Source organism: Notolepis coatsorum, assembly GCF_963971535.1.
Source record: "Notolepis coatsorum genome assembly, chromosome: 13".
Lineage (NCBI taxonomy): Eukaryota > Metazoa > Chordata > Actinopteri > Aulopiformes > Paralepididae > Notolepis > Notolepis coatsorum.
The window spans coordinates 4,512,115-4,536,478 of NC_140177.1; the positions used below are offsets into that span (position 1 = coordinate 4,512,115).

General features: G+C 41.2%; 1 protein-coding gene across 1 annotated transcript; it reads left to right on the forward strand.

The window, feature by feature from the left end:
• The first annotated feature begins 2,700 nt into the window (after nt 1–2,700).
• Nucleotides 2,701–20,732, forward strand: tomm7 (translocase of outer mitochondrial membrane 7 homolog (yeast)). The gene is made up of 3 exons (XM_084328016.1): nt 2,701–2,855; nt 14,573–14,621; nt 19,950–20,732. Exons 1-3 carry the CDS (start codon nt 2,753–2,755, stop codon nt 19,963–19,965), a joined length of 168 nt encoding a protein of 55 aa, XP_084184142.1. The 5' UTR covers nt 2,701–2,752; the 3' UTR covers nt 19,966–20,732.
• The last annotated feature ends 3,632 nt before the right edge of the window (nt 20,733–24,364 follow it).

The following is a 24,364-nucleotide window of genomic DNA, read 5'->3' on the forward strand; positions in this document are numbered from 1 at the left end:
GGAGGCAGTCATGTACATGCCATTTTGTCTTGTTTTGTTGTAATATTTTTGCCAAAATAAATAACCAAAATGTATGTCTTTACATTGACGGAGATTTAAGTTTAGGATGGACCAAGGCACTATTTATTCACGTCACTGTATATTTGAATACCGTTTATGTCACAAATGTATCAGTACTAAATACCTATATGTCCCTATGCCATAAATGTCATGTATGTTGTGTATGTCATAAATGTCTATATGAATTGAAAATGGGGGACCCTGATGTAAACAAGACAAACGTCTTTCTCAGGTCTGCATCCCCTTAACAATTGTGTGTATTGAGCCATACTGTATTGTACCCATTCTGCAATCTGTTAAATAAAGTTTTCATTCATTCACTCATATCATGACATATCTTATCAAGAGAGTGATTGAAACCACCACCTGAGCGGGTCAGACTGAGCAAAGCATGCAGTGTGTGAACGTAGAAACTGTGTGGCGTAAAAGTTTGATAAAAAAAAAGAAAAATGAAGCAAAAAAATAAAATAAATCATGAAAAGACTGAGTCCCGCTGTATTGCTCAGGCTGAGCTACAGGGTCTATTATTCACAGGCTCGTCCGACTGCTGAGCGGCACGGGGGCTTTGGCCTGGTCCGTTTCCGGCCTGGGCCGGTGGTGCACCCCTCCTAGTATGCAGGCGGCGTTATTTTTTTTGGTTTAGGCGACCTGGTGGTCCCGGGCTCCCCCAGGAGCACCATATCGATACCGAACTTAGCGCGGACACCCGATCGTCATAGTCCACCACTGCAGCTCAGAACCCCTGAGCTCAAGCGATCCGCCAGCCTCGGCCTCCCAGCAGCTTGGATTATAGGCGCGCGCCACCGCACCCGGCGAGAGTTGGGGGAACCAGTCGGGCTTTTGTCTTTTTTTTTTAAAGTGACGTCACCAAAGTCTATTAATAATAATAATAATAATAATAATAATAATAATAATAATAATAATAATAATAATAATAATAATACATTCGATTTATAATGCACTCTATATCTGGAAACCAAGTCTCAGAGTGCTATTGTGATGTATATGTATATGTGTCTATCAATGTATTTTATGTATATGATGGCATCTAGTGGTGAATATATACATTTTGATCGATTGATTGAATTGATTGAAAATTGTATTAATTGACAGATTGCAGAATGGGTACAATACAGTACGGCTCAATACACACAAGACTTTCGTCTTGTTTACATCAGGGTCCCCCATTTTCAATTCATCATAACATATATGACATACATGACATACAGATAGACAGTACTGCTACATCTATACATTTATGACATACCAGATTTACAAATACAGTAGTTTGTGATACAAAAAGAGTCTAAAAAAGAGTGGGTGGTGGGGGTAACTGTATTATTGAATTATCGACGAAACCTTATATATTACTTGGTCCCAAGAAGAGGGTCTCGTGTATTACTGGGTTAGGACATTTACTGTACATTGGAGGGGGTTGGGTTTGGACATTTACAGGGGCCAGTTTCTAATTACAGTCTCCCGTAGGTGCTCTTTGAGAGTGGTTTTGAAAGTGGGTAGTGATTCACATTCCTTTACAGCTGTGGGACGTAGGCTACAGTAGTATCTACAGAAATATATACACACAACTATTATAATCATCAAGTGTATAAATGGCTACTGAGTTACGTGAGAGCGCATGTAACAATTGATTGATTGATTGAAAACGTTATTAACAGATTGCAGAATGGGTACAATACAGTACAGCTCAATACACACAATTGTTAAGGGGATGCAGACCAGAGAAAGACTTTCGTCTTGTTTACATCAGGGTCCCCCATTTTCAATTCATCAGGCAACAAACCGATATAGACAGTAACTTTAACAAAGAGCAGGCTCCTGGTATTCCCATATCATGCTACTGACATATCAGTTGTCCTCTTCTGTAAAGCCTAGTCTCCACCAATTTCATCACAACAGAGTTTTCAGATCGCATGATATTATAGGTTGCACCTATGATCTTTCCTAAATCAGACAGCAGGGGGCGTCCTTCGCACAAGAGAGAACTAGCGCCAAAGAAGAAGGAACTCTTCCTGGGAATGTTACCTGCTGGGAAATGTAGTTTAATAAATAATAACTTCTTAAATAATATAGATTTTTAGACAAGCCAGCTGATTGAAAAGCATACATAAACTAAACGTTAAAAAAAAACATCTATTAAAAAATTGCATTTTTGTAGGGTTGAAATGTAGTTTTGAAACTGCAGATAATATATTTATATTTTCTTTCTCGAACATTCTGGCTCGCGCTGGGCGCCCGCTCCCAGAAGTCTCTGCGCATGCGCCGAAGACACAACCCGCTGATTTTACCCAGAGCGCATCTCGCCGTGTCCTCTCTTCCAAGTGTTCTATTTATATCTATGCTTAGAATCACCAGAAAGGCTTTCGAAATAGTGAAATGCCACGTTGACCTCAATATTTTCAAAACAATTTATATGAAAAGGTTATGAAATGAACAATAATGTGATCAAATATGTAATAAAAACGGAGCTCAACGCATACATTTGATCAGTAGAAATCCGTTTGTTTCCCCCAATACCAAGATGGCGGCGGTGGTCTCGTGACGTCAGAGTGTCTTCGAGAATTGGTTTTTACGAGCAACGCTTCCGCCCACGTGACTTCCCGTCTCACGTCACTTCCCTTCTCACGTCCTTGCCTGTAACAATAACGCTGCCTTTGAACAGACACACACAAACATGGCGAAACTCAGCAAAGAGACCAAGCAGCGGCTGCAGCAGGTGTTCCAGTGTGGACAGTTTGTCATCCGATGGGGCTTCGTGCCCACAGTGCTTTACCTGGGTCAGTATGTTTGCTAGTTGCACTAACTAAGCCTCACCTCGGCTAACGTTAGCTTAGCGCACCACCAACCTTAGGCCATACAGACAGTAGCAGCCTGGCTAGCAGCTGATTGATTGATTGAATGAATGAATGAATGAATGAATGAATGAATGAATGAATGAATGAATGAATGAATGAATGAATGAATGAATGAAAACTTTATTTAACAGATTGCAGAATGGGTACAATACAGTATGGCTCAATACATACAATTGTTAAGGGGATGCAGACCTGAGAAAGACGTTTGTCTTGTTTCCATCAGGGTCCCCCATTTTCAATTCATATAGACATTTATGACATACACAACATACATGACATTTATGGCATAGGGACATATAGGTATTTAGTACTGATACATTTGTGACATAAGCGGTATTCAAATATACAGTACTGTTACCCCTAGATCCTGACAGAGTATATACATATGATGGGGAGGGGACTGTACATTAGGAGGGGGTGGGTGGGTGGGAGGGAAATATACATACGGCGGGGAGGGAATATATACATGGCTGCGGTCGGGAGGAGACTGTCTATTAGGAGGTGGTGGGGGTTTTGGGCATTTACGGTGGCCAGTTTCGAATTGCAGCCTCCCGTAGGTGCTCTTTAAGAGCGGTTTTGAATGTGGGCAGGGATTCACATTCCTTTACAGCTGTGGGTAGGGCGTTCCACATTGTTGTGGCATAATTGCGAAACGTGTTTAGTCCCTTGTTTGAGCCGAATCTGGGTTTAACATGATTTGTTGAGCTTCCTCTGGTGTAGTGGTTGTGGTATTCACTGACCTTTGGGAAGTATTTTGACATGTACATGGGCACCCCGGTCGTATAGTGTATCTTGTAGACCAGGCCCATTGCAAGTTGCTGTACTCTGTCGTCTACTCTAAGCCATCCTAGGTTGTCAAAGTGGGCAGGGGTGAGGTGGGTTCTGGGGTTCAGGTCAGGTCATTGATTGATTGATTGATTGATTGAAAAGTTTATTAACAGATTGCAGAATGGGTACAGTACAGCTCAATTGGAATCCTGACAAAGCCATGCTTGGTCTTTATTGTACAACTGGGTTAGGACATTTGTAGGGGCCAGTTTTGAATTGCAGTCTCCCGTAGGTGTTCTTTGAGTGTTTTTGAAGGTGGGTAGTGATTCACATTCCTTTACAGCTTTGGGTAGGGCGTTCCACATTGTTGTGGCATAATTGCGAAACGTGTTTAGTCCCCTGTTTGAGCCGAATCTGGGTTTTACATGATTTGTGGAGCTCCCTCTGGTGTTGTGATCGTGGTATTCACTGACCTTTGGGAAGTATTTTGACATGTACATGGGTACCTTGGTCGTGTAGTGTATCTTGTAGACCAGGCCCATTGCAAGTTGCTGTACTCTGTCGTCTACTCTAAGCCATCCTAGGTTGGCAAAGTGTGCAGGGGTGTGGTGGGTTCTAGGAGTCAGGTCAAGCAGTAGTCTGACTAGTTTGTTTTGAGATGTTTGTAATTTGGTTTTTAGTGCCTTTGAGGTGCTTTGGTACCATGAGGTGCAAGCATAGTCGTAGTACCCTTGAATGAGTGCTCCTGCCAGAGTCTTCAGGGTATTCTTGTTTACCAGGGAGGAGATCCGGTACAAGAATCGAGTTCGTTGATTGACTTTTTTTATTACATTGGATGCCATTTTGTCACAGGAAAGATTAGCCTCTAGGATCTAGGAACCCAGGTAGGTAATTTCATCTTTCCTTGTGACAATATTGTCACCCACTGTAACTGAGAATCCGTCGGTCTTGTTGAGTTTGTTATTTGAACCGAAGAGAATGGACTCTGTTTTGCCCATGTGTAATGATAGTTTGTTGTCGGCGAGCCATATGCAGATTTTGCCTAGTTCCGAGCTGAGGGTTTTTTCAACCTGTAACTTGTTCTTGTCAGAGACCAGCAGGGCTGAGTCGTCCGCAAACAGGAACAAGTTGCAGTCACAAGCTGACGACATGTCATTTGCATAAATTAGGAACAGTAGTGGTCCTAGTATGCTTCCTTGTGGAACACCACAGTTCACTGTGAGGGGGGGGATACTAGGGTACCGTTTACCTCCACCATGTGTTCTCTCCCCTCCAGGTAGGATTGTATCCAGCTCACTGATAAACTATCAAAACCAATTGCTTTTAGCTTGTCAATCAGAATGGTGTGATTGACAGTGTCGAAGGCCTTTTGTGGGTCTAGCATGACCATGCCGCAGTATTTGCCCGCGTCCACCTCTTGCTTGATGTGGTCGTTCAAATAGAGAAGGCATGTGTCAGTGGAGTGGGATGTTCTGAAGCCAGATTGGAATTCGTAGATTCGATTTTTATCCGCAAGGTACTTTTCGACCTGTTCGTATACTATTTTTTCCATGACTTTCGAGATGGATGTAAGGATAGAAACAGGGCGGTAGTTGCCTGGGTCTAATTTGCTGCCCTTTTTGTGCAGGGGTGTTACTCTCGCTATTTTGAAGTCCTTGGGGACGTGTCCCTGTTTTATGGAGAGGTTTATTATGTGTGTGATGACTGGGGTGATGGCGGCTGCTGAGTCTCTGAGGAATTTGGAGGGGATGTTGTCATGGCCAGTGGCCTTGTTCGGTTGGAGGGCGCTCAGTTTATTGAGTACCTCATCTGTAGTTACCATTTCCAGTTTGAAATCGTCTTTGTGGACGCCTAGGTTCTTGTAGTATGCTACTATGTGTTCTACCCCATACTGCCCTGAGTGGGAGGGTAGTTTGTTTACCAGTGTTGTGGCTATGTTTGTGAAGAAAGTGTTTAAGTAATTGGCTACATCCAGTTTGTCTGTGATGAGCGTGTTGTCCGTCTTTATGTTTATGTGTTTGAGAACCTGGTTTTAAGTTTTTTACTGCAGCCTAGTTGATTATTGAGTAATTTCCAAAGTTCACATGGTTTATTTTTGTTTTCCTCAGTTTTGTCATTGATGAATTTTTTTTTTGCAGTTTTTATCATGGAGTTTACGTCATTTCTTAGTCTGTTTCTTTCTAGTTTGAGTTCAGTCACGTGGGCTTGGAGTTCACTGCTCGTGCTTTTGGTAAGCTTTGACTGACTTTTACGAAATTCAGAGCATTTTTTGTCTCTGGCTTTCATAGCGGTCAGTATTTCAGTGTGCATCCACGGCTCAGCGCGATTTTTTACCCTGGTGGTTCTTAGGGGAGCCATGTTGTTTAGTATTGTTGAGAATTTGGTTTTGAAGCCAAGCCAGGTTTCTTCAACCAGTGTACCATTGAGTTCATCTGACCAGTCCAGGCTCTCCAGTTCAAGGTTAAAGGCCTCGCTAGAGTAGGTTTTGAGGTCTCTAGATGTGACTGTTTTGTGACAGCCAGCCTTTTGCTTTAGCTTTTTGCGGGTACAGAATATCATATAATGATCACTTAACCCGCATGCTATAACCCCTTTATTGGAGATCATGGACTTGTCGGAGGTCAGGATGAGGTCAATGGTAGTCTGAGTTGATTCACACACCCTTGTGGGTTGGGTGATTAGCTGGCTGAGGCCGTGCAGATCACAAAGCCTACTGAAGGCCTTAACATTTATGTAGGGGTGTAAAAAGTACCCAGAAATGATACTTAAGTGAAAGTATGTGTACCGTCTCAAAATCTGACTCAAGTAAAAGTCAAAGTATCTGGCTAAAAACACACTTGAGTAAAAGTCAAAGTCCTACTTTTATATGTACTTCAGTACTAAAAAGTAAAAGTAATTTTTTTAAAGGGATAGACCAGGGGTCTCAAACTCATTCCATCGTGGGCCAAGTTTTCATTTTAACTATACATTGCACCAGGTGAGTTAGTTGGAGAGGTGAGCCAATTAGTGAAATCATCAGCTGGTGTTTAGGCAAGGCTGGAATGAAACCAAGCATACACTCTGTCCACAATGGAATGTGTTCTGCGATAGACAATGCTGAAATTAAAGAACAGGACACTTTTTTTGCATTAAAATTATTTAATGCACTTCTCCATTGAAGGTAAACTAACATGGACGGCATTCACATCACAGCATGAATAATATCACTATTAAAAACAGAATGGTGTGTATCCTGAATAATATCACAATATTAACCACAGCATACTGGATTATCCTGAATAATATCACAATATTAAAGGCAGAATACTGGAGTACCCTGAATAATATCACAATATTAAAGACAGAATACTGGAGTACCCTGAATATCACAATATTAAAGACAGAATACTGGAGTACCCTGAATAATATCACAATATTTAAGACAGAATACTGGATTACCCTGAATAATATCACAATATTAACCACAGCATAATGCGGATCTGACTGTCTATTCTTCTGATAGCAGGTGTTTAATCAAAGATCCCCGCTTTCTAGTGTTGCACAAGGACCAATCGGTATGGGTATGGGCGGGTTAATTTTCCATTGATGGGGATTTGATTGGCTGTTTACCTGCAGTCGCAGGATTAATAACTTTTAACGTTAGTTCGGCCAGATAAACAATTACAATATACTAATTAAAATGGTTGGATCTGTGAGATTTGTACTTTGTACTTTGTAGGTCTGCATTTTAAATGTAAGGAGTAAAAAGTATGTTTTTCTTCTCTGAAATGTAATGGAGTAAAAGTACAAAGTATACAAACCTAATAATACTTGAGTAAAGTACAAATCCCCCTAAACAGTACTTAAGTATTGTAACAAAGTACAATTACTCAAGTACTTTACACCCCTGCATTTATGACATACAGATAGACAGTACTGCTACATCTATACATTTACGACATACCAGATTTACAAATACAGTACTGTTTGTGATACAAAAAGAGTCCAGAGAAGAGAGTATATGGTCACACATGGTCAATTAACAATTGTGTGTATTGAGCTGTACTGTGTTGTACCCATTCTGCAATCTGTTAATAAAGTTTTCAATCAATCACATCCACACATGCTATAAATAGGATAAGAAGTACATATAACTGGGAATCGGGAAGTAGTTGTCTTTGAGTGGGTCAACGCAAGATTTTCATAAGGGATTCCCCGTGTTTGTTGATCGATATATACACACACTGTATTACACCTCCCAATGCGTTCATAATTACACAAGCAGTGTTTCAATCAGGCAAATAATAACCCACATGACCTGTGTGTGTGTATAATGGGTACTAAGCCAGTCCCACATCTCACTGACATCACTGTTAGCCAATTATGTAGGCTATAGCACACAGGCCAATCAATTATAGTGAAAACTGTACAAATACATACACGTTCAATAATCCACAATAGAATATGTAGTAGAGATACATGCTGGAAATAATATATCAAAAATATAAATATATTATCTGCAGTTTCAAAACTACATGGGGTAGTTTCAACCCTACAAAAATGCAATTTTTTAATACATGTTTTTTTTTAACGTTTAGCTTATGTATGCTTTTCAATCAGCTGGCTTGTCTAAAAATCTATATTATTTAAGAAGTTATTATTTATTAAACTACATTTCCCAGCAGGTAACATTCCCAGGAAGAGTTCCTTCTTCTTTGACGCTAGTTCTCTCTTGTGCGAAGGACGCCCCCTGCTGTCTGATTTTGGAAAGATCATAGGTGCATCCTATAATATCATGCGATCTGAAAACTGTTGTGATGAAATTGGTGGAGACTAGGCTTTACAGAAGAGGACAACTGATATGTCAGTAGCATGATATGGGAATACCAGGAGCCTGCTCTTTGTTAAAGTTACTGTCTATATCTGTTTGTTACATGCGCTCTCACGTAACTCGGTAGCCATTTATACACCTTACTGCAACCTTACTGTAAATTGTACCTAAATTGTACCTCATCCCATTTCTGCTTTGCACTATATAGTATTGTATATTAGTACATTGCATAGTATATTGTATGGTAACTCAGTTACTTCTATTCTGCAATCAATTATAGTGAAAACTGTACAAATACATACACGTTCAATAATCCACAATAGAATATGTAGTAGAGAGATACATGCTGGAAATAATATATCAAAAAGGTGACGAGACAAATCGTGTATATCAAGAATAATAGTTAAATACCTCATAGTATAATTAGCATAATAAACAATTACAAGACGTTTTTAAACCACTAGCATACCAGGGTACAGAAAAAGGCAACTCACTCAACTGTGAATTTGACCGGCTTGTTTAAAAACGAACAGATCACACAGGGTTGCATTCATTCATTGATGTCACTCCTGTGTTCACTAATCCTGGCGTGGTGTAGCCCTCAAGGTTTTATCCACATCAGCCACAAGTTTCTACTTGATGGCGAATGTGACATAAACAAACAAGCTAGCTGGCTGCCGTCATCGCCAACAGCTACATATTTGTGAGTCGCAGCAGGCTAACATTCTTCACGGGGACAAAAGCATTCATTCTGAAAGTCACATCGTTGATGCTTTGAGCTTCCACGTTAACATATGGTTTCGTTTTTACATAATATCAAAGTGAGATAATTCAACAAGTGAGCTACAGTTAGGCCTGCCGCGGTATTGATATTTTCCTTACCGCACAAATTTGCGAAATATTTCCTACCGCCGCAGTAACCGCACAAAAAAAAAAGTTTGAATGAATTTTTTTTGTAGTCTACTCTTTATAGCATATAGCCTGCCTCTAGTCTAATGGCGCTTTTCCACTGCATAGTACCTACTCGACTCGACTCGCTTTAGGTACCTATTACTTCGTTCCTTTTCCTCTGCAGGTACTACTCCGTTTGTCTCCGTGTGGGGAGACGGGGCCGCTGGTGTACAGCATGAAAGCTCCGTGAGCATAGCTATGTCCGTGAGGGCTTGCAGTAAGCCAGAGTTTAACACAGTTTCAATCAATCAATCAATAACAACATTAACCAGACTCTCGTTGTGTCTATTCTGCTAAAGCTAACGTTACCTCTCATTGTGTCTATTCTACAAGCTTTAACGTTACCTCTCGTGTCTATCTGCTGACGTTAGCGTTAGCATTAGGCTAACAACAAGCTTAACACATCAGCAATCTTTTTGTGACACTAAACTCTCCGCTCGGTGGTAAATTGGATTGATGTCGGTTTTGTTTCATCAATAAATGAGGCAGAATACACAGTGAATCCATCCTTTTTTGTTTATTGCACTTGTTCCTGCTGCAAACAAATCCTGAATGAAATGAATCCTAAGCGAGGCATTAAGGATGGCGGCTTTCTGCTTTTGTGCAGGACGCTCCAACGTGTGACGCGTCTCTCTTCTGACCAATCAGTGGTCTGCAGTGTTTCACGTGACTTCTCTGGTACCACTTCTACCCATAGATATGCTTTTACCCGCTTGGAACCTCGACAGAGCAGGGTACTTTATTATTATTATAAAAAACAGCAGTGATGCGGTATTCAGCTTAACACTGCGGTGGGCGTGATGTAACAGCGATACCGCGGTAATGCGGTAACCGCGGCAGCTCTAGCTACAGTAGCTATCTGCTGTCATTGCTAACAGCTAAAGATAGCGGACCAAGCTAGCGTATTTTCCGGGAACAAAAGCATTCATGTAAACATTATCTTTTCAATTTGGCGTCTGACTCGACAACATGCCAATGTTTCTGGATGACGCTTTTGAACTGAAGTGGAGAATACTTTGCGCAACACGTGGGGGGGAAGTTCTTCTTCGACTGCAGACATCATCCTGTGTCATCCGGTCAGTTTCTCGGCTGCTTCTAGCCACTAGTTTTTGGAATCCTCTACAGAGGAATCTTATCAGACGGGTCTGTGTTGCGTGGGATGTGTCCTCACTGTAAGTCCTCTGAACCCGTAAAACCCATTGGAACTGACTGATGAGCAGACTTGTTATGAGTGGCTGAAAACTCTTTCCCCTCAGTATTTCATGGTATTTTAGCCTATGGATCGAAATACCATGCTAATATTATATATACATGTAACGGATGGTACCGCGAAGAGCCGTCACGTGGACTTCAGATGTTGTGAAGTGACTGGGCGGTTAGCGGTACTATAATGGGTTAAACTCACTCTCACCCATAACACTTTCAGTGCCCGCCATTAACATGGGAAACATGGTTAAATGCCAGGACCCACTTCAATGATAGCGTTTTGAACGCATAATCTCTGTCTTAAATTATGGCTGTGTCTAATCTGCCCGTCGCTTATCAATGACTTGTTTGCAGTCAACATTGTTGTGAAACGGATTGTTTTTTAATCGGTTCATTTTCGTTTTATAGCATTTTGAAAATCCCTCGTTTTCAAGGAAAATATAAAGATTCCGTGATAAAAGGCATTTACTGGAATATTCTAGCATACACAAAAACGTTGTCATTTTTCGGCCTATTTATGAATAGTTTTTAAATAAACGCTAGATTATCGATAGTATATGTGTACTTATGCACGCTATAGAGGCAGGCTGAAAAATATATTCTCATTTCCTCATCAGCGATCACAGCCACACACACACACATAGGGAAAAAGCTTATCTCTGTGAAAACAGGTCTGATTATCCTAAGACTGGTAAAATAGATTCCTTACCTGAGATCAGATGTTATCCAAAAAGATTATTCCAATTCCTGATCGCCATTCCAAATATCGATCACGCTTATTGATTACAGTGTTGAGTCCTGTAAATATATAATCCACAAGTTTTCCGGGCCGGTGAGCACAATCGATCCTTCAGATGCCTTGAGGGAAAGAAATACGGCAAACAAACTATATATGTCGTTGGCGGGCACTCAACTGGCGGCATGAACTAACGACGTATAGCGTTGGTGGCATCCAAAGTGTTAAGAACTGACAATCAGGGAATTTAAACATTGTTGACATTGTTTTTTTGTGTTTATATTAACACTTTCAATGCCGGCCGTGTTTTCCTTTTTACCCCCTTGAATGCCGCCACCCACTTCAATGATAGCGTTAAAAACGCATAATCTATGTTTTAAATTATGGCTATGTGTCTAATCTGCCCGTCGCTTATCAATGACTTGTTTGCAGTCAACATTGTCGAAACGGATTGTTTTTTAATCGGTTCATATCCTTTTTATAGCATTTCGAAAAGCTATCGTTTTCTCATCTTTCAGAAAATAGAAAGATTCCCTCATAAACGGCATTTATTGGAATATTCTCGAATACACTAGACACGTTGGCATTTGTCTGCCTATTTATGAATCGTTTTCAAATAAATGCTAGATTATCGATAGTATACGTGTACTTATGCACGCTATAGAAGCGAGCTGAGAAATCGATTACCTCATTTCCTCAACATCACACACACACACACACGCACACATACGGGACACGCTGAGATATAGGTCAAAACAGCTCAGATTACCCCAAGACTGGTAACATAGATTCCTTAATTTAGATCAGATGTTCTCCAAGAAGATTATTCCAATTCCTGATCGCCATTCCAAATATCGATCACGTTTATTGAAAAAGCATTCCATGTGAAGGTATTCTGTTTTTTTGCATGTCAACTAATAAGATATTCCTTTATTGATAAACTACTCCGCCTCCACACATCCACCACACATCCACCAGTATAATCGAATGGCCTGCAGTTACACAGGGATAGACGATAGGGGGCGGTATTTTCCCATCGGAGCTCCTAGAGGGGCTGCTGTACCAACGGGAGACTCGGTTGATGAAATATGAATTCAGATCGCCAATAAAACGACAATTCGCATCGTCGGCACTCAATGGGGGGCATGAAATACCGACATAACAGTCAGTTCGGTCTTTGTGTGCCAAACATTATTTAAGGCTGTAAACACTAACACTGTAAACATTTTATTTTATTTTATTTAATAAATGAGAAGCATGTTTAGATTTGAGTTTTTTTTAAATAAAAAACAACATATAACGAACCGAAAACCGTGACCCCAAAACCGTGGTACGAACCGAACCGTCCATTTTGTGAACCGTTCCACCCCTAGTAACTGGAGTATATCATCATGACCGGTGTCAAGCAGATGTTACTGCTTATAATGTTCTTGAATAAGATTACCTATACTGAAAAATGCCCACACAATAAACATATTAACACTTTGACTGCCAGGGGGCGTCTTTAGACGTCTTTGCTGGCGATGCTAAAGTTGCCGGGGGACGCTTTACGTCGTCTTTATATCAATATTTCAAAAATCTGCGATCTGATCCATAATGTCCCTCCGCTGGCCTGAGACACAAGTGTGATCTCCTCTCAATCCTCTAGCGGTTCAAGATCGCCATCTGGTGGCCGATCGGCAGATCGAAACCGGATGTCAACCTTTAACCCGGTAGGACTCACTCCATATGGGGTCCGGGCACTCGCTAATGTTAGAGAGACTCCGTCTTCACACAGTGAACATCGATCGCTGCAAATAACTCGAAAAAACAACATGATTTGGACGTATATATTATTATACAACCTGGAAATGGACCGACTATTTCAACATCCCATAATGGAAAACTGTCTACCCCACGCTGATCGCCCAACGGCCCGCGGAGACTGGGGTGAGTTTTAGCGTGTAATATTACCGTGTTCGACACTAACTGCTATGATGAACATTTGACCCACATTAGATGATTGGTATAACGCTGCCCACGGAATTATAAACGCCCCCTCGCCCATCCGGTCAACATCAGATGACGTGTAGTAACTTCTAGAAGTACGTCTAGTTGGAATTTTTTATATCGCCCCGATTGCCATCAAACTGTATTTCATCATCAATATAATGCATTTGGGGCTATATATCACGTTCTGGAGAAAGCTGCAGAAAGAGATGAAAACATACTTATACATTAGACCATACTTTACTATGAATATGTGAATGAAAAAGTTTAACGTTGCTACACAATGAACAATACATATAGGACTTTGAATGGGCCCTAATAATGGCAATGTAGCAATAGAATTTAAAAAGTTATAGCCCTGCAAAGAAGGGGACTTTCTCCATAGACAAATAGCGCTGGCAATCTATGGTATATCATTAATTTAACCTTAGGCAACCAAAGTGTTAAGTTTTTTTGTCACCACATAATGCATAATACATACTACAATTTAAATTAGTTATATTAAACACAAATGAGGTAATCAAGCCCTTGATCTGCCCTCTTGACACCTAGTAACACCTGTATCCAGCGGGGAAACAAACCCACGTTCTGTTGAAATCTGTGGCTTGTGAACGAAGCCTCGCACGGGGAAGGATATGCTTTATTTTCACCCCTTCCGGCAGCAGGGTGGGTGAGTCAGATGTGGTCACAATGTGAATTTCATTTCAGGCATTTTTGACTGCAGTGATGATGCAGCACGCTCGGTGCCAAGACGACACTGTTTTAAAGATCAGTGCTGCCAAGGATGTTGTAAAGGATGTTGTAAATAATCCAACTTGGCCTCGTCATGCTGTGAATCCAACTGTAAACTTCCACATTATGTTGTGCCAGAATTTCACTACATTTTCTATTGACAAATCTGGGTCATTCATAGGTCGGGTTGGAACGACACACCGGTTTGCTCATAATATCAGCGGATCCATGATTTGTCCCTTGATGACATCTGATCCTTGTCTCTCCGATGTTCACCTTTGGGACACATAACATTATGTCAATTCCATTTTAGGGTGGATCTTCCTTTTAAATTTTTTTTTTTTTTTATCCCAAGAGTTTAAAATTACTTTTCCAGAATCCACATTCTGAAGCCCAAGTCGACCGTCTATTCCAACGGGCGTTCCTTTTTGTCTTTTCGCCTCACAGGTTTCAAGCGGGGAGCGGACCCAGGCATGCCTGAACCCACCATCCTGAGGTGTGTAATATGGATTCCTCTCCAGAACACTGGTTCTCTTCTTAACTCTTGTTCTCGAGGTCTGGAAAGGGATGCGTACTGACGTGGGACGTACTGACGAGCGCACGCACTTAATTTCAAACCTTTATTTCAACTCGTAAGAGACACTGAGGTTACCCTCGTTTACAGACTAAGACACTGAGGTTATAAGAATTCACACATCGCCACTAAGAATGAAAGTTATTATTCTGCATCAGCCGTCTATAAATGCTGCACTGGGCGTAGCCGACTTCCTTATCGCTACATAGGCCGCGTCACGAGGCCGCTTAGAAGAGCGGTTAGTTTCTTCTTCACCACCGGGGAAACTAATCGCGCCTGTAAGGGATGGTTGTTGTGATTGTTGAAACCCTCTCGCCCCGTTTCCTACCTTCAGCGACAATGCAGATCTGCCAGAGCCCTTTCTCAGCTCAAATCGCTGCCGTTCCACCGACTAATGCAGAGTGGAAGTCTCTACATGCTGACTGAAGCTCACGGAGATCTACTGTGTGGACTGTTGAGTGGATTTCAGTTGCCTTCAGTCGGCTTGTGCAGTCGGGAGCCTGAGACTGATGATGAGACTGCAGAGTGCAGATGTCTCCACCAGGGGGCAGCCAGCGACGAGAGCTGTGTTCTGGAGTCAACCGAAATTCAAAACAGAGTGATGCACAAAATAAGTTAAAAGAAAATAATAATTTAAAACGATGAATAAAGTGTGCATGAAATAATAGGGGATAATATATATTGTTACATTCACCCACACAAGGGCTGAGGACCCCCCCCTTCTCTCTCTACACACTCTCCCCCAGCTCTCTTTCTCTCTTGCCCCTTCCTCATCTCTCTCCTCTCTCGCTCTCTCTCTCTCACACACTTTGAGTCAGAAACAAACATAGTATCAATGAGAGTATCAATAATACACCTGAGTGAAGTCTAATGAATAAATAAAAATGTGTGCGTTAACGCGTTAATAACACATTACAGCCTTAGTAAATATTCAACTGTATTATAATTGTTATTGTAATTCGTGTATATATACTTGACCACATCGTGCACTATTTTTATTTTGTAATTATATTCTATGTAACATAGTTTCTATGTTAATTTCATTTATATTTTATTTTATTCTACCATAATTGTATGTCTGTCCCGTCAACGTTGCACCAAAAACAACGAAATCAACGCCGATACGAGCAGGTAGAGCCTTTCAGACGCGTCTTCAGATCCAGTGATGCCAGTAACTACCGTAAATCCTCGAATAGTGGAGGGTACTCGATTAAAGGACGGGCCTCTTATAATGGCAGAGGGTTTGATGCATGCAGACAAATAAAGGCCGGTCTCCAATATAAGGTCGCAAAAAAAAGTATTTTAATTTATTTTCCGTGCCGTGATATAGAATGAGAAACTCTTGCCAATGCAAATCAAGTGCTGCCTCTCGCTACACTGACTACCGTACATTAACGTTTCCCTCTGGTTGGCGTTAGCTTTAGCGCTAGCCACTAGCTAACGTTGTCATAATATCTAGATCTGTGGTGTCGGCTGGATGACGTTGACTTTGTTTGCAAACGTTAAAGTTCGCTATCTATATGGCGTTGGCAGGCGAGGCTGGCGTTGTCCAGTTGACACATTACAGATCATGATGCTATGATAACGTCAGCTAAAGCTATTGCCTGTTATTGATTCAACTCGATTCGACTGAGGAAGTCGAGAAGGTAGGTACCACACGCTAAATCGTCCCCGGACCCCGCAACCTAGTATAGACAGTTCCAACTTCAGTGTGTGAATTACGTTAATCCCACAATTACTCGACTGCACTCAATATTTAAATACCAATGCTAGTCTAAATAAATGTAGACAGACAATGTATGTATTAAAAAAATAATAATAATCCAATAAAAGTCTGAAAATGAAGGGATTATGTCCACGAGTGTCATTTTTTGAAATTAAGGCCTGCCTCTTTATATAAGCCTCTCTAGCGGAGGTAAATACAAGACCCGTCCTATAGTTGAGGATTTACGGTAGTTACTAAATAACTAGTTACTGTAATCTGATTACTTTTTTCAGTAAATAGTAATCTAACTTGTTACTTTTTACAAGCCAGTAATCCGATTACACTTCGTAACCTAGTTACTTTCAAAGATCAAGAAATCTATAAAGTAACTAGATTACTTTTTAAAGGAGTAATCAGTAATCGGATTATAAGTAATCTGTGGCATCACTGTTCAGATCATCAAATGGCATCATATCAAATAAAGGACACCACCAACCATATACATTAAAAGGACAAAGGAACTGAAATGCATTTGTTCATAAACAAGTCCCTGTGTTTTTTTTTCAGCTTTTGTATCAAACTAAATGCTCCCAGTAAAATACAATTGTAACGTTGGCCATATATGTTCTGCAGATGGTTCTTCCTGGTTCCAGCAGACAATATGTTCTGCAGATGGTTCTTCCTGGTTCCAGCAGACAATATGTTCTGCAGATGGTTCTTCCTGGTTCCAGCAGACAATATGTTCTGCAGATGGTTCTTCCTGGTTCCAGCAGACAATATGTTCTGCAGATGGTTCTTCCTGGTTCCAGCAGACTCATATATATGTTCTGCAGATGGTTCTTCCTGGTTCCAGCAGACGCATATATATGTTCTGCAGATGGTTCTTCCTGGTTCCAGCAGACTCATATATATGTTCTGCAGATGGTTCTTCCTGGTTCCAGCAGACACATATATATGTTCTGCAGATGGTTCTTCCTGGTTCCAGCAGACACATATATATGTTCTGCAGATGGTTCTTCCTGGTTCCAGCAGACGCATCTGTTACTGCTTTGAAAACCCTTTTTATAGCGAACAGCGTCTCCGCTATCCGTTTTGAACAGAGGTGTCCTCCATTGCACACACTCGTAATTTATACCTTTCTCCATCCAGACATTTCTCCTAGTGGCTTTAAAGGCCCACGGAGGTCAAAGGTCAACCCGACCAAGTTCAAGACCCGCGTTGTCCCCCAGGTCCCTTGGTTATGTGGACCCTGTATCGCCTCATACTATTCTTTTTGGAGTTTAATCAAAAGTACAAAAAGATAACTATAAAGATTCTAAAATAATTTATATACATTTAGCATGGTAACATTAACTGGTTGAGTGCCGGAAAACGTAGATCTACGTTTTTCTCACGGTATTTCTTTTAACCGCTATTGCCATAATTAAGCGGGGCACCTTGTGTTCTGAGTGTGTCTGAGCTGGCAGACGGTCTTATACCGCCCTCTAACGCCTTCGGCCATTATTGCACCCCATTAGAAACGGGTTAGTTTCTTTTCTCTACCGAGCTGCGGCGTGGGGGCGGGTCCTAAACACTCCGGCAAAACACACGCTTGTAGGGATGGCTTGGACAACTGACCCCGCCTGCCCGTTGATGTGCAATGCCCAACAACGTCGGAGACAGGATCGCTGTGGATAACTGGAATGGCGATCACATAATTGGATTCTTTTTTTTGCATTACATCAGATACCAGGTAAGGACACTATATATGAAAGCTTGCGTTGATCTGATATTTATTTCTACCGCGATTGAAGCTATCTGTGTTTTATGTGTGTGGCTGTTTGCCGTTGGGGGGGGGGCGCCGGTCTAAACCACATTGCATGCTTGCACCGGGAAGGATAATAATGATGATCTAGCGTTGATTTCAGGAAGATCCGATAATCGGGTGAAAAATTACAACGTGTTTATTGAATTACACAAAAACGCTGTTTTCGTGTATTTTCCCTGGAATTACTCAGAAGCACCCAAACTATATTCATATTCAAAACAGAGATGTACGGATGAAAAAAATCAGTTTTTTGCACGTTGACTGGAAGCAACTCACTGACACTCGACAGCGTTATTAGACCCATAGCTATACTATAAAATATAGGTTTAGCTCTACAAACTACAACTACATTTACATGGGGTTAATGGACGGCAAGGCCAGGTCACTTCCCGGAAGGGGCGTGGCACTCAAATGTGTTAAAGCAGGTATATGCGAGAGCAAACCCATTTAAAGTCATCCCGATATATACCCTCCGTCTAGTGATATATACTCTCTGCCTAGTGATGTATACTCTGTCTAGTGATATATACTCTGTCTAGTGATATATACTCTGTCTAGTGATATATACTCTGTCTAACATCACGTGATTGGTTAACTAAAGGTTACATACTTGTATTGTATATATGTATATGTATATGTATATATATATTGAACACTTTTGTCTACGTACTTGACTTCTATTTTATACTCGCTATACTTATTTTATACTTATCTATTTTTATCTAGCACAATCTCTGGAGCAAAACAGAAAGAAGCATTTTATATAAAAGTATTCTGTACTTCTGTATGACAACTAATAAACTAGAGAAAAGAAACTTGATTTAATATTATGCACATATGAAACTCGTTTTCCAAACTCTGGCAACATTTATTATTATCATATGACATGATAACCGTCTCGCTTCCTCAATGCGTGAAACTGTCACTGAGGGGTCATGACCTTCAGCTTCTGGAGGAGTGGGGGTTAACTCCATTGGTTGCTCATCCAATCGGCTCCCTCGTACCTGGGCCATTATGTTGTGGTTCCATCGGGTCACAGCGCAGCGGCGTCTCTCCATCAGCCTCTTTCACAACAGCCCGGTGTTTAAGCCCCGCCCCCACCGTGGCAGAAGTTAAAACCACCGTAGTTCCTCGTAAACATGACGCGGCGCTTCCATGGAAAAGTTCCCGTCGTAAAAACCCGTCTGAAAGGCTATTGGGTCCAAAACTTCCTGAGCGAAGCTCCTTCAGAAACGTCTGCCAGCCGCCGTCTCTTTATGACTTCATATCCAGGTCCATTCACACAGTAAAGCATCTAAACAAGAAACTGTGCTCGCCTGATGTCAGCCAATATGTACTGCGTGCAGGGGTGTAAAAAGAACAGAGAAATTATACTTTTAAAAGTGAAAGAGTATCTGGCTAAGAACACACTTGAGTAAAAGTCCAAAAGTTTCTACTTTTAAATGTACTTAAGTACTAAAAAGTAAAAACCATTTTTACCGAGGAGGAACCTTTGGAACTGACGGATGTGTCGCCCTCCGTTGCCAACCGAAGCTGCAAACGCTCGACTACGTTAGGCTCTAATTTAAAAACAAACTAACGGACAGTAATACCTTCCATAAAATCTCTCCATTCAGTGACTGATGGATGGCTGTAGCCGGGGGCCCTAAGGAAACGTCCGACTACTTAAATGTTAAAATGCAGCCTCTGAATCTCAGTTCTCTTGCTTTGACGTAACCACATTCCTTTTCTCTCCTAGCTTGCTATGGGGCTGAAGAGAACCCCCGACCGGGCCAATCACCTCCCTCGGTCATGGTCACATGACTCCACCTGCCAGCCATTTGCAATCACCCTGGAAACGGACTCCCCCTCCCTTTTTAATTAATACAGCAACGTCAAGAAATCTCGTCTTACTGTCCGAGGTCTCTGGATTCAGCTGGATTCATGTATGAATATATCTGTGGCTCTAATAATGGGAATATGATTCATAATGGCTCACTTATATATACCGTTATATAGTCATACGTGTACATTGTCTGATTGGGTGGATGACTGGATCAAGCTGACATTTCTTTCTTTAGCGTTGTAAGGACCTTTCTCTCTGGTGTTTTGTTTTGGAACGTGTAATGTTGTCTTTGGCTTTCTCTCAGAGCCACGTTGTTCTAGAAGTTATCAAAGAAAATGTCTCGAGTTGGCAGTTTACTTGTTTCTGGCAATAAAAAAAGTTTTTCATACAAAGTAAACGTGTGAACCTTCCATTTTGAAAGCCGGTCGATGTGCTGCAGATGGCCTTGGTTCATAATACAACTTATTTTGAAAGGGATACACGGATTATTAGGGCACAACGCCAGACTAGTAAATTATTCACCTGTCAAGCCCCACCCTCTTTTCTTGATCCTCCAATCGCAACGGTTGCTCAGGGGAAGCGACAGTTGTGATTGGAGGATAAACAAAGGGTGGTGCTACAGTCAAATTCGACAATATCTAGGGTTGGGTACCGTTCGCATTTGAACCAATTCAACTTCTCAATTACAACATTGTTATTTATTTAGAACATTGTTATTTATTGTTGTAATACACCACACACAATAAATCTCATGATCATGTATGTTTTGTTTTTAAATGTTTAAATATCATCTGTAAATGAGGGAAACCTCCGACGCTTACGATTTTAAATAAAGGTTGAAATGATTTTGCCCGTCCTCAGTAAATATGATCAAACTCCTCCGACCTCGTCCGGTCTTTCCAAATACCCAAGAGACGGGACAGTAATATATATATTTGTAGAAAAGTCTCTCGCTTGTCTAGTATATTACACTCTTATACTAAACATGGAAAGGTACCGAAATTTGGTACCGATTGATCCAGCGTGAATCGGTACTCTGTAGTACCAATGTAATTCGGTTGGTACCATTAAAAGTACAGAGTTCGGTACCCAACACTAATATCACTTTTTGTCCAATGGCTCCAAATGAATGGTGTTCTGTCCTGACCCGTTCTGTTACGTGAAAAACAAGGGATCGGAACCCGATATCAACCGACGCCGACAATTAAGGACTCCGGTCAGACGCTGTGTTCAGTGAAAAGTGATGAGTCACTTCCAAGGTTCAAAGCGTTATGAAACCCGTGCAGGAACCTGCATCAGAAAATTTATTTTATTTGTACCATCAAGTCTACACATTCTGGAAGACACTGACGTCACGAGACCGCCGGCCATCTTCGTATAGGGGACAACAAACAGGTTTCTAGATCAAATGTACAGATGAAGCCCTTAGAAGTCTAGCATCTACTGGGGCGGCTACGTGGCGTAGTGGGCAAGGCGCTCACCACGAAATCTGGAGACGCTGGGCTCGCCTGTTCGAGTCCAGCGCTCCACATTTGCTTTCAGTTTAGCTGGTCGTCCGTACTAATACACATTGGCCGTATTAGGGGGTGGGAAACTGATGGGTGGGGATCGGGCGTTGTGGACAGCGACTCCTACAGGTCGGTTGGTGCGCCTGCGCAGTGGAATCAGGAAGTGTCGGGGGCAGCGTGAGCCTCCCACGCGTTACTCCTCACCACTGAGAGATCGAGCTGCGCAGGTGAAAAGATGCGACTGCTGTTAGCTCAAGTACCGGAGGGGACTTGTGCTATGTATGACTTAGTCCACATTGCAGCCGGCTTGTGGGAGGCAAGAAACAGCGTTCGTGACAGGGGAGGGTTGAATTGGATGATACGAAATTGGGATGGGAGAAAATATAGAAAATGGGAGAAAAAGTGGATAAAAAAAAAAAAAAAAGTCTAGCATCTACTGCTACTCTACCACTACTCCACCACTCCACTTCAAACTGATTTTGTGACTCCTATTGTTCTGGACCGGGCCAGATTTCACACCTCCACTGCCTCCCACAGGCTGGGGAGATTTTCATCTTACATTTTTATTCGTCCCAAATGTCCCAGCCCCATCCAATTTCTTAGCTTTTTTTTACTGGTTATTTATCATGCATTGCAACACTAATATATGGTCAGTACCCCAAGTCAGACTGTCCATATAAAAATTATCTTGGGGGGGTCTGAGGGCAGTAGCCCCCGACCCCCTCCCTGAGGAAGCACTTAAGTTAAGTACCCTCCCTTTGTTTACGGCCACCAGCCCCCGAAAATTAACACCCGAGTGCTAGTTCTAAAGTGACATAGGAGTGGCAGAGGGGACCTGATTCTGAAGGGCTTCATCTGTATGCGTTGAGCTCTGTTTTTATTACATCTTTTATCACATTCTTGTTCATCTCATAACCTTATATAAGACTTTCAATTTGAATTCTGCATTTTGTTATTAGTACAAAACGTAACAGCAGCTCTTTGGCATTGTGATGCACCGAAGAAAATTACCCTTGATTGTGTTTAATTTGCTGCTTTTCCGATCCGTTTTCTGCACTAAATGAAGCGTAAACAATGTACCGGGAGTGAATTTTCCCCCCAAGCCGTAGTTGCCTAGCAACAACAGACAGGAAGTTGACTTCGAGAATAGCAGTGATGACGAGCGTTTTGTGGAATGTATAAACATGCAATATTATTAAAGCTGCACTAGGCAGCTTTGGGGGAGACATGTGAAACTCTGGATAATCGTTAAAAAAAATTTATTTCACAACCAGGGGTGTAAAAAGTACCCAGAAATTATACTTAAGTGAAAGTATGGGTACCGTCTCAAAATCTTACTCAAGTAAAAGTCAGAGTATCTGGCTTAAAACACACTTGAGTAAAAGTAAAACAAATAGTTTCTACTTTTAAATGTACTTTTAAGTTAAACTAAAAACTTTGTTTTATTGCAAGGGATAGACCAGGGGTCTCAAACTCATTCCATCGTGGGCCAAGTTTTCATTTGAACTACACATTGCACCAGGTGAGTTAGTTGAAGAGGTGAGCCAATTAGTGAAATCATCAGCTGGTGTTTAGGCAAGGCTGGAATGAAACCAAGCATACACTCTGCCCACAATGGAATGTGTTCTGCGATAGCCGATAGACCATGCTGGAATTAAGGCCATTAATCATGGGATCGGGGGAGGCAAAGGAGACACTTCATTCTATAAGAATCAGTGTTGACTGCGGCCAAAGAGAACATTAAATGTTCCATGAAATTTTCATGGATAGGGCCATGGGTGCTCGTCTTGTCAGTCCTCTTCATCACTCGTACTATCGTTTGTGGCCATCGTCTGTAGCTTGTCACTCGGAATGTCTATTCTTCTGATCCCCGCTTTCTAGTCTTGCACAAGGACCAATCAGCATGGGTATGGGCGGGTTAATTTTCCATTGATGGGGATTTATTTGATTGGCTGTTTTTAAATAAGGTGCGGCCGCAGGATTAACGTTAGTTCGGCCAGAGAAACAAATATACTAATTAAAATGGTTGGACCTTGGTTGGCGAGATTTGTACTATAGGTCTGCATTTTAAATGTAAGGAGTAAAAAGTATGTTTTTTTTCCTCTGAAATCTAATTGAGTAAAAGTACAAGTATACAAACCTAATACCTAAAGTACAAATCCCCCAAAACAGTACTTAAGTATTGTAACGAAGTACAATTACTCAAGTACTTTACACCCCTGTTCACAACTGAATAAACAAACTCCTCAGACTGGTTTGAAGATAGAAATCTGCCTGAAAAGTTGCCGTTTCACTGCAGTCGTTTACAATGGTGGGGCCTGCAATTATGTTTACATTCAAAGAAGGCTTATGTTTGGTTCATGGTGCCTCAATATGATTTTTGTTTAGATTCATGACACAAGACAATCATTTTAAGGATTGCATGTATAGTAAATGTGTTCTTTTGTACACTAATTAACTAATAATTGTGCAAATGTGAACAGATCCCCCTCCCCCAAAACTGCATAGTGCACCTTTAATATAATAATACATTTTATTTGTAGTGCACTTTTCGCTCATTAAGATCCCAACGTGCTACAGGGTTAAAACATAGTATAAACAGAAAAGTTAAAATAAGAAGAAAACATTTACTTTATAAAATGGATTAAGCACAAGAGTATTTTTTACTTCACAAGTACTTTTATTATTTGTGTACTTATTCGCTCAAGTCATGGTCGGTTTATAATCAGCTCAGCTGAAAGCAAATCAGTTTCATCCTCAACAGGGGAGGAGTGTTGCTCTCAAATAATATGAAAATAAATAAGTTACTTCATGGATGGA